Source organism: Patagioenas fasciata, chromosome 2 (genome assembly GCF_037038585.1).
Source record: "Patagioenas fasciata isolate bPatFas1 chromosome 2, bPatFas1.hap1, whole genome shotgun sequence".
In the NCBI taxonomy this organism is placed as follows: domain Eukaryota; kingdom Metazoa; phylum Chordata; class Aves; order Columbiformes; family Columbidae; genus Patagioenas; species Patagioenas fasciata.
In genome coordinates, this window is record NC_092521.1 from 121,921,332 (window position 1) to 121,932,671 (window position 11,340).

The following is an 11,340-nucleotide window of genomic DNA, read 5'->3' on the forward strand; positions in this document are numbered from 1 at the left end:
GGCGGGGGTTGCTCAGGTCCCCACATGCTCCCTCTGCAGCTGCTGGCCCCCTTCTGTTCCCTTGGCCACCCAAACTCCATCTCGTGTGCTGTTGCCAACACATGAGACCAAACCCACAGCATTTTGCTAAGATCCATAGGAAGTCATTCCACAGCCTTATGTTTAGTTTAGCAGACTTTCAGTAGATTCATTCCCTTCTTGCTCTTCTTTATTTTTTTTTCCTTAACAAAAACAAGCAGCATGCTAAGAAATGCAAACCCGCTGGGATGTTTTCAGCCTTGGCTGGGGCCGCTTGAGCCCCCCCTGGGGCCAGGAGGCTGCCTCTGGCCGGGGCTCAGCGGGCGGCTTTCTGGGAGAGCCTTTTCTGATCCAAGCCGGTGTTCAGCTGTCTGTCTGAGGGCAGACTCCACTCAGCGACGGACAGACGGACAGCAGCAGAATGGCACTCTGGGGAGCCTGCCTGCTCCTCTGCCTCCTCTCCCTCGCCCAGGTCTCCGGCCAGGAAAACAACAAATTCCGGCCAAAACCAGCAGCTTCCAAGAAAGGTAAGGAGCGGTGGCACCGTCTCAGTCAGGAAAACTGGTGGGGCTTGTGGGGGGATGCAATTAACCCACAGTGTTCTAATGAAACTTTAAAAAAAGCATCTAAAAGCCTAATAAGGTGTCTATTTTTCTTTTCTCCCTGTGGGAATGATTGCACAAAATAGCAAGGAAATGGAAATGTTTTCAGCATGTTCCCACCTTGAATAAATTTGATGGGACAGCGCAGTCTGAACTTCAGAGGGTAACATATTTTTCTGTGTTATCTCCAAGGTTCACCCCAAACTTTTCCTCTGCTAAAATCTTCCTTTCTATGACTCCCTACCCCTCCTCATTCATTTTTCAGAAGCAAATAAGCGGCAGATGACAGGCTGCTGTTGTAAATTTGGAGACAAGAGAGGGCAGATCATATGTTATCCACTAAATATCAACATGAATCTTCATTTTACAACACTTGCCCGGGTGCCTGTCAAACCCTACACGAGCTTCAAGTACTCAGGCTTACCAGAGGGCAATGCACACAGAAGTTGCCTAAATTTACTTTTCCCTAGTGTGGTGGCTTCTCTTTTCTCTTCTCTTCTCTTCTCTTCTCTTCTCTTCTCTTCTCTTCTCTTCTCTTCTCTTCTCTTCTCTTCTCTTCTCTTCTCTTCTCTTCTCTTCTCTTCTCTTCTCTTCTCTTCTCTTCTCTTCTCTTCTCTTCTCTTCTCTTCTCTTCTCTTCTCTTCTCTTCTCTTCTCTTCTCTCCTCTCCTCTCCTCTCCTCTCCTCTCCTCTCCTCTCCTCTCCTCTCCTCTCCTCTCCTCTCCTCTCCTCTCCTCTCCTCTCCTCTCCTCTCCTCTCCTCTCCTCTCCTCTCCTCTCCTCTCCTCTCCTCTCCTCTCCTCTCCTCTCCTCTCCTCTCCTCTCCTCTCCTCTCCTCTCCTCTCCCCCTCTTCCTCTTCCTCTTCCTCTTCCTCTCACTCTCCTGTTTTCTCTTCCTCTCTTCTCTTTTTCTTGCTACTGTCCCATTCTTTTTCCCTCTGACCCAATGCACATCAACTATAGGAGAAGGCAGGAAAGGAAGCGGCTCTTGTTACACCTGGCAGCGTGTGAGCCTGCCTGATGTGACCGATGTCTGATGCTGTTGCATGGGCTTGGACAATTTCTGGTGGATGCTTTCTTCCTTGGAACGAAGCTGGGAGCAAGGAAGAAGCATCCCAGGAATTCACTTGGCTGGGCTGCTCGCTACGCTTGCCCAGTGGCTATTTTCATCTGATCCCATCCTTGAGAAAATTCTCCTTTTCCTGCTATTAGACCTTCCTACAAAATCACTGCCTAGCTGCTTGTTCCATGTGGCTGTTTTCTAGAGCAAAATACCTCTTTGGGCTGGCACAGGGTATATACATACGCTGCACTTCATGGATGTAGCAGGAAAGAGAAATTAGTTTCTTAGAGAAATCATATTTTTACCTGTGTCACTGGAACTGCTGTTTGTAACCCACTGGTGAAAGCAAGTGACGGAAAAACCAAGTGGTTGGAGAAAAGTCAGATGGTGGGAGAAAAATCGCTTTTGACAGGAAAATTTGTCTCCAATTTAACACATTTGTCAGAGGGGAGGGAGCAAATTATTTTTTCTGAAAATCAAGCCGTCTCAAACAGCTGGTGTCAATTTTTCTTGAGAGCTTCCAGGATTCTTTTCAAAGGAGAGGTCAAGTTTTCTTTGGGGAAAAGAAAACCCTGAACTTGGCATTTTTTGGCCAGCTGCAACCTTTTTTTCCGATTTTTACCAACATCAGGGGGTGGGGAAAGAGGGGGGAAAGCACTAAAAATCCCCCACAGAGTTCCTTTTTGCCCCCAACCCCTTGCCACATTCAAGCCACAGGGGCTGGGGCTCCACTGCTCCTGCCCTGAGAGAGGGCAGGATGGCCCCATCCCATCCAGGCCCCCAGCACCCCCTGTCCCAGCTCACCCCGTGCCCTTCACCAGGGACGGTTGAGCAGGGTGAAGCCACTGGAGCGTTGGGGTGTTTGGCTGGATTTATTTTTTTTCAGTCTGCACAGCCAAACCACAAATGTTAGAAAATAAAATGATCATTCAAGCCAAGTTTTTTTATCTTTTTATCTTTTTATCTTTTTTTTGGTAATTATTGTTTACATTTGGATCTGCTTCAGAACACAATATGGTGCTGTTTCAATATGAAAAATCCGAACCATAGCATTCAGAAAATGCTGAGATAGCACATTTACTCTGCCTTCTGTTGGGTTTTTTCCTGCCTCAAATTGCTTCCCAGTGATTTTTCCAAACACAGTGGTACAGCAAACTCTACACGAACCTTGATGTTTTGGGGGCAGATGGGATTTACCTTCCTCCGGTGGCCACAGGGGTCTCACCCAAAGGGTTGCCCAGGGGATGCAGGAGCCGTGTTGGGCAATGGCAGCCCTGCCTGGGGGGTGATGGCACCCCCCAACTCAGGGGTCCACACTGGGGACCCACTGGCCCTGGGGGGGCTCCCCTTGGTCACAGCTGTTGCAAGGTGCTGGGGCCACAGGAGAACCATTTTGGTGTAGCTCTCACATGTACTTTAAGGTAACTGGAGCTGACCATTAGAGTCTGGATGCTTAAATCTACAGGTAAATCTTGGAGTACAGATGCTCTTCACAGAAAATGCCAGTGAACATTTACACTTACACAAACTCAGGGTGAGGTTGTCCAGTCCCCTGCTCTGATCTGGGGACAGACTGCAACATGGGGTGACTTTTCCATCTGGGACATTCAGGAAAATGTCTGGTGTCAGAAGAAAAACCAGTGGCCAGGGAGGTTTGATGACAGACATTGTGAACCAGAGCAATGCATGCCCCGCCGAGGGACAAGAAACCTGTTAGGGTGGGAACAAACTGGATGATGCTTGCCCAGGCAGAGCTAAGTAACCCAGATATAGATCCAAATATCCTACTGGGATAGTTAAATAATCAAAATGAATTACAGAGGGATTTGGTTGTTATTCACTGTATAATTAGAACAAAGAAAAACATGCAAGAGCTCCACTTGCAGCATTGAATACATTACTGACCAGGCTTTCAGACCAACAGACTATTGTGACCCACATCCTTCTGTGAGTCTCCTTTTCACCTCGCCTCTGCCCGCGCTTAATCCCGCAGCTCACGGCTAACCACACAAGGACCTGCTCCAGCTCCCACGGGCAGCGCTGGCAGCCCCCATGCTGACTTCATTCCCAGCAAACCCAAGCTGTAATAGCCTTGATCAGGGGCTTCAGGAGGCCAGCCCTGAGGAAATGACAGCGCAGAGACCAAAACCTCTGGCAACTAAATAGAAAACTTGATGTTTGTTGATGCAGCTGTGGTACTTGCTTTCTAGCTGAAGAGCAAATTAACCATTCTTATTCTCCGCCACAATGTCCGGGTGAATGAGCTGATGAAGCCCTTGTGGCCCAGGGCTTGGAAACAAGGTGGTGAAAAGGGACAGGACACTTAGGTAGTTGTCACGGAGATGTGTCACCTTGCGTAGCAGGGAGCCTCTAGATGGGAGTCCACCAGCAAACCTGTCTGGAACAACATAAGGAGCTGCCCCAGCAAGAATCAGTGTCCTGCCATGGCCCTTGGATGTTATTTAAACTTAAGGGATATTTGTTCTTCTGCAACACCAGCTTGCATGGAAAAAACCCAGCATTAATTAGCTGTTTCCCACAAAATGTTCTCATCAAAGGCAGCAAAATAATAACTAGTGCCTCAATGTTAAGTGAACCCATTAAAGTTAATTGAGCAATGTGTAAAGCAGCTTAATGACCTCCTTCTGATATGTCTGGATTTTCGTATTCATGGCACCATCTAATCTTTGGGCTGGTGGTTTTGGTCTGCATCCAAGCTGCTTCCCTATTTACCTGGCTTGCTGCCTCAACTCCCCATCTCTTTGACCCTTGAGGAAGCCCATCCTACTGCCTTCATGGGAAAATTGTCTCCTGTCCTTTCACCTGTGAGAACTACCAGATGCTTACACCAGGCCAGGCAAAGCAATAGGAGCAGCAGAGGTAGTGTAAGGAATACAAACACCTCAATCTCCCACTGCCTCCAAGGCATAATGGTCCTTTTGTTCCTAGACAGGAGAAATCGAAGTATGATTAATAGCTGGTTGGAGCTGTTGCAGAAGCAACATGCAGAACAGGATGTAGGCTTTAGTATCAGGCGGCAACCAACTACGAAGCCAAGGAGGCATCTTCTTGTAGCAGGAGAACAGCTCTCACCAGTTTTTGGGTACTTGCACAGGGGATGCTGAAGGCAGAGGCAGCTGTGATGGCCTGTGGGATGATGTAGTTGGTGGACCGAGGGATGGAGTGGCTGGTGGTGCAGGGGCAGATCTATCAGAGGTACCACGGCCCTTCCAGCCCCTTCCTCCTGAGCATCAGCCCAGCGAGCAGGAGCTTTCTTACCAACACACCCATGAGGGCAGACTAAGGACTGCATAAAGACAAAATTTTGTGCTAGGGTGCTTAAGGAAAGACAGGAGGGTGTGCTACAAATCACAGATACAGGGAGAGAGGGCATGTTTTTGAGGGATTTAAAAAAAAAAAAACCTATTCAGCAGCAGCTTTAAATCCCCCACAAAACACTTGTGTGTGACAGGACTCCTGCTTAGGAGGGGCAGCATCAGATGGTGCCCTCCTGCATTTTGGGAGCTTGACCCTGGTGCAGCACCACTCCAGGCAAATGCCCTACACAGGGACTCCAGAGACAAGCCTGAACCTTGCAACACTCGTGTGTGTCCGCCCCCTTTCCCCAGCACTGCAGCAGCAGCCCAAGGGGAGACCCCCTCCATCACAAAGCCCTGAAACCCCAGCTGGGAAAACTGGGCTGCTGGTGGAACCAGGCTAGTGAGCAAACGCTTGTTCTGATGGATATGAAAGGGGACACAGGTGTTGACTTTGTGGATTCCTTTTGTTTGTCTTTCTCTGAGGGCAGAGAAACAGGTAGTTTTGATGATAGGAACAGCTTCAGCTGCATCCTCCTGGGACACGGCCAATGTTCATGCTCCTCCCTTGCCTTCTCCAACAGATAGTGTGAGCCTTAAAATGATTGAAGACCTGAAGGCCATGATTGACAACATCTCTCAAGAGGTTGCTTTACTGAAGGAAAAGCAAGCACTCCAGACAGGTAAAGGACTCGCTGCTTAGCAAGCGACTACAATTGGCCCACATGTTTTGACAAGAGATGCCCAAGCACCCCATGACCAGGAGTCTATTGTGGGGAGAGAGAGTGGGGGCTCGCTGCAGTTTCTCCAGGCAGATGGAGCTCCTCAGACGGTTAATGATGAGAGTCATCCAGTGTGTGGCCCCCTCTTCATGTGCTAGAGCTTCCCATTTGTACAGCTATGGATATTTCTATGACACTAAGCCAGATGTTCGTTTTACTTTATGAATCAGAGGGGTGGATAAAATGGATTGGTCTCTAATCAAATGTAGTTTACTCTTCTGTCTGAACCCCAGTGACATGATGACCTGGTCTCTTATACATACTATGGTATTGCCCAGGGAACCTCACTGGAGGTCAGTCCCACCATGCTTCATTGAACACATACAGAGGACAGTACCAAAATGTCCATCTTGCAGCCATGCTCCATGGCTATTCTGTGTGAACTCCAGCAATGTTCATAGGACAGTGATTTGCAGAACACGAAACAGAAATGCAATGAAAATGCAAGTTAAGGAGAACACTCTCCTTAAAAGAAAATGAACACAAGCAAAATCAAGACTTTAGAGACAAACTTACATTCATTGAAATGTAATTGGTTTGGATATTAATACATGGCCCTGATTAGTTATTGTTTGGCCAGAATACCCTGCACACTCAGGGTTTAGAGCTTAAAGAAAAAATGAAGTAAATTACTATTCTTAACAATAAAATCAGATGCAAGTAGAAATTTCTTCTGAATACCTCCAAGTAGGCAAGCACAACACTTCTGATCAAAGCCTGTTAAAAAAGACATTTTTTCTCATGCTTGCATAATTACAATGATTGAATTGGAACTGCAGACTTTTTCCCAAAACACTCGAACACCTGGCAGCACGCATCTCAAGCTCTTCGCTCCAACCAGTTTGTCAGAGGAAGCGTAGCAGCAGCTGGGGAAGAGCAAGACCAAGGGAAGGGGCAGAGGACCATGGCAGCAGCAGAGCCCAGGAGGGTGACAGGGGCACCCCCAGGTCCATTTTTCCTCATGGTTTGCAGACAGGGAGGGCATGTGTCCTGCACAGGAGGGAGAGACCCCTGGGATTCCCATGCTGCCAAGGATTGCTGTGCAGCCTAATAAATGAAGTCTGTAGCTTGGCTGCTGCGGTTGCTGCTGCTGCTGCCTCTTCCTGGGCACGCTTTTTTAAAACTAATTCCCTCTCTTTCTTTTTGTCCTGGTTTTTTTTTTGGTAACCTCTCAGTTTGCCTGAAAGGCACCAAAATTCACCTAAAATGCTTCCTTGCATTTTCGGAGATCAAGACGTACCATGAAGCCAGCGAAAACTGCATCTTGCAGGGGGGCACACTCAGCACCCCCCAGAATGGGGAGGAGAACGACGCCCTCTACGAGTACATGCGCAAGAGCATTGGCTCTGAGGTGGAGATCTGGCTGGGCCTCAATGACATGGCAGCAGAGGGCAAGTGGGTCGACATGACGGGCGGCCCCATCCGCTACAAGAACTGGGAGACTGAAATCACCACCCAGCCTGACGGCGGCAAGCTGGAAAACTGCGCGGCCTTGTCGGGGGCTGCGGTGGGCAAGTGGTTCGACAAGAAGTGCAAAGAGCGGCTGCCCTACATCTGCCAGTTCATGATTGTGTAGTGGCGGGGGCTTCCCCCTCCCATCCACCCACCACCTAGGTCTTACCCCTTGGCAGCAGGATTATAAAGCTATAGGTATGTGTATGTGTACATGTACGTATGCACGCACGCGCACGTTCCACTAGAGTCGCTCTTTGCAAAGAAACTCGTCACAGCTCTGTATTGGGTTAGAGAGGGTTAGAGCATTTCGTTTGGCCACATCCAGCCCTGTTAGCAGCTGCATTGTTCTTACTAAGGCGTGATTTATAGATATATTTTTTTACACAGGGAATTTTATTAGGACAGCTCAGTTGTTTTGGCGAAGACACAGTGCCTCAGTCCAGCCTGGCAAACAGCCACCTTGGCTGCCCGGGGCTGTCACTCTGCAATGTCCTGTCCCACCTCGCTGAGCTTCGCTGGGACACCAGCAAAGCTAGTTCCCACTTTCTTCTCCTGTTTTGCTTCCTGTAAGCCCTGGCAGTGAGGCACACAGGATCAAGATCCTCATCCCTCACAGCACCCTAAGTCAGGCTCCTGGGGATCGAGGTCCTGTCTCAAAAAGTAGAGAGAATTTGTAATTTTTTTCTGAGAAAAGGGTTAAAGAAAAAAAAACAAACAGCAATGATGGGAAAGAAATGTAGGTCATGCCAAGAGTTTAATGAAGCCCTGCTGATGCCGATTTGCTGGCTGTTGCCTTAAAGGTATCAGCAGTTCTTTGCATCTCAGTGCTTGGTAATAACTCCTCCAGTTTGGGTCATGTCTCCTGTGCTGCCAGGTTGGGAATGTCAAGATGTGACACTCATGGGGAGCCTATGGGAGAGGTATTTCAATGTGCTGCTTTGTTTAAAAAGAGCACGATGATGGGTATTCCAAGACGTTGAGTGGAAGAGTCAAGCTGGAGGGATTGCAACACACTCAAACAAATGCAGAGCGCACATTCCCAAGGCTGTCACTGTTGTCAAACTCTCCGCTGTTCAAATGACTATAAAATAAATATATATATAGCTTGCTGAAGGAAGGGAGTTGTGTCAATGAGATTGGAGTGCTTTCTTCTCTTTGCATTTCTCTTCAGAGCAGCTCCAGGGACCTGCAGAGGGCCAGAGATATCAAAGGCAGAGGGGAAACGAGCTTCCCACCCGGGATACGGTTTATAGGATTTCCACCTCCCCTCTTATCATCGCAGTCACAGGCCACACGAGGGATACAGGCACAGAATCCTTTTACAGGCATACAAGTTTTCCCTTCTCTCCTCCTCTTATTTCTGGGAAATGTCACTCCAAAATATGAGCCAACCCAGAAGAAAGGTCTTTCCCTCATCCCCATTTGGCAGTGGTAGTGGTGTCAGGGGAGGTGGCACCTCAGGTCCCAGCGTGGAGCCAGCTCTTACCCGGCTGCCTCCTGCCTCCTCTGCAACGAGCAGAGCTGCAGCAGCACTGAGTGTCCCTCTCCTTCCTCCACTGAGGTGGTGATGGCCTCTTCCCCCCTCATCCTCCTCCTCAGCATCCCGCCAAGGAGAGAAGACTTTGCAGACTCCGGGCCCTGATCCTGAATGTTTCTGAGGCTCTTTTCTGTAGGTCATGGTTACACTCTACAAGCCAGCTTGTCTCAATCAGTAAAAACCCTCTAGTTTCCTCGCCAGATGATCCCTCCATGTTTTCAGATACACATGAACGCAAAGCAGCAGAGCCAGCAGCATTGCTGGCTTTGGTCCTGATTGATCATAAACCACAAGGTCTTAAAACACAAATGCATGGTCAGAGAAATAAACTGAGGGATTTTATAGGAGCCCAAGAACTAAAGAGGGGTGCTGCAAAAGCCACAGACCCTGGCGGTGCTGAGATTTGGGGAAGATGAGGGTGGTGTAGCCAAACCATCTCTCTGCAAGGAGTGTGAATCTGAAAAACAGCTGTGGAGGTCGATGCCAAAGGATATTCCCAGAGAGGACATTAAGGGGTCAATCTGTCAAAATCTAGAGAATAACAAGTTGCTCTCAGCAGAGTTCTTGGTTGTATCTCTGTTGCTTTCTATTTTCACACAGCTACCCTCCTACCAACCCCATTCTTTGTAGATGTTTTGCTTTTCTGAAGCTGGGAGGAGCACAGGGAAGGGATGACTTTGCTCCTGCCCTATTTGTTGGAGCCAGGATGCCAAAACTGACTGCAGCTTCAGGGTTGCATTTATGATTTTAATATTTTTCTACATGTTTTTTCTTACTGTATATTATGAACTACAGATTTTCTTTTAAAAGCCAAAGAAAAGGAAATTCTGGAAGAGTCCTCATCCTTGCTTACCACAGCACTCTTTTTTAATTTGTTTGTGACCAACCCCATGTTTTGTGCTCACAGGGGATGCCGGGGTGGAGAGGCTGAATGGGGGACACTGGCTGCCTCTACTCCAGCATGGCCTGATGGGGTCCATCTGCTGGGGGCTGGGACAAGCGTCACTTTTTTTGATCTTCTATTAAATCTTTCTGGCACTCAAGCCAGAGAAGAACATCTGCTGTCAACAAAGTGTGATCCCAACCAAAGGCATGCAGACTAGCGGAAAGAAACTTCAGCTTTAACTCCAAGAAAAAGAAATGTGGAAGTGACCACATCTGAACCAACATATTGTGATGTCTGCAATCTCAAACGAAACTTGTGTTATTAAAATAGGAGATGTTGTGTAAGAGCTTGTGCCACTGGTTGTGCCACTTGACTGCATGTGGCTCTGTAACATGGCTGAGGAAAGATGAAACATGAAATGCACATGTATTTATATAAACAAAAGAAGAAAAGTTACTGGGTGAGCCCATGGAAAGCATTAACCCAGCACTACACCATCCACAGTTGACTTCAGTAGAACTATGCTCATTTATCCAGCTGATTGCCCTAAACCCAGTTCACCAAGGTCCTGAAGTAGAGGCAAAGGACCAAATGGTTAAAAGTAAAATTATTAACCATAAAACAGTTAATAACTTTCAGAAGTATCTCTCTGAGCAAGGACCAGAACAGCAAACTAATAACACTTGTCAGTGCCCTGGCCAACTTGCTTTTGGCTTTGGTCAGTAAAAGGGACAGTCAGGTAAAGGTGGGAAAGACTTTGGGAGTCACAAGTCAAAAGCTTGTTTTGAGTCTTGAACACTTTTATGGCACTCGATCCTTAGCAGTCCCAGGTAAATTCAGATCAAGAAAGTTCGGTGACATGGGAAAAGGACCCCAAGCGGAGAGAGGAAGAAAATTCCTACTCAGAACAAGCAACTGAACCTGACATCTCTACTCCTTGTGCCTGTCTGCACAGCCTGAGGGTTACTCCAACTCAAGTCTCTCACCCTGTCACATGTAGTCTCTCTCCATCATCTTTCACAAGGAGCAGCTCCCGAACACTTCTCCTGCCTGCCCCAAGGGGAAGGCACTTCCTACGTCCAGCTGTGGGATGAGACCATCAGTAGGATACATGTCAAAAGGGAAGGAGCACCTCCTCTCCTGCCCCACTGAGCCTTCTTATTCCTATAGGCTTTACTGTTTGACCCTGCTGTTACTTAAGCTCTGAACCCCACTTCAGTACCAGACCTCTCGGTCTCTCCTTTTGCAAATAAAATAAAAAGTTAAATTGAAGTTACATTTCTTCAGCTCAGAAGCCGCCATAGGCAGGAAAGAAACACAGATCTGTGAGGCTCAGCAAACAAGGGTAAGCCAAATGACCACTGGGAGCATAAATATAAAACAGTTGAGGGTCACTACACTGATAGAGAGGATAAAAATATGCTCCTTCTAGGTAGAAGATAAAGCAGAGGTTGAGAAAGTATCAGACTATGGTGTACAGAATGAAAACATAGTGCTTTATTCCCTAACAACATCCAAAAGCATCTCCAGTTTAGAAGAACCTGGAGAGAATCCAAAGGTAACAGCTGGGGACTGTTGCAAATATAGCTAAAAATAAAATCACAAACACCTTAGCTGTGACTCGCACCCAGCAGCCTCGCTGCTCTGTCCTGCGCTGTGCAATCAGGTTGGTGGCTGCATCA

General features: G+C 47.7%; 1 protein-coding gene across 1 annotated transcript; it reads left to right on the top strand.

The window, feature by feature from the left end:
- Positions 1-270: 270 nt before the first annotated feature.
- On the top strand, positions 271-8,348 carry CLEC3B (C-type lectin domain family 3 member B). Its single transcript, XM_065832732.2, has 3 exons — positions 271-545; positions 5,583-5,681; positions 6,956-8,348. The coding sequence occupies exons 1-3, from the start codon at positions 440-442 to the stop codon at positions 7,354-7,356; spliced, it is 606 nt and encodes a 201-aa protein (XP_065688804.1). The 5' UTR covers positions 271-439; the 3' UTR covers positions 7,357-8,348.
- Positions 8,349-11,340: the final 2,992 nt, after the last annotated feature.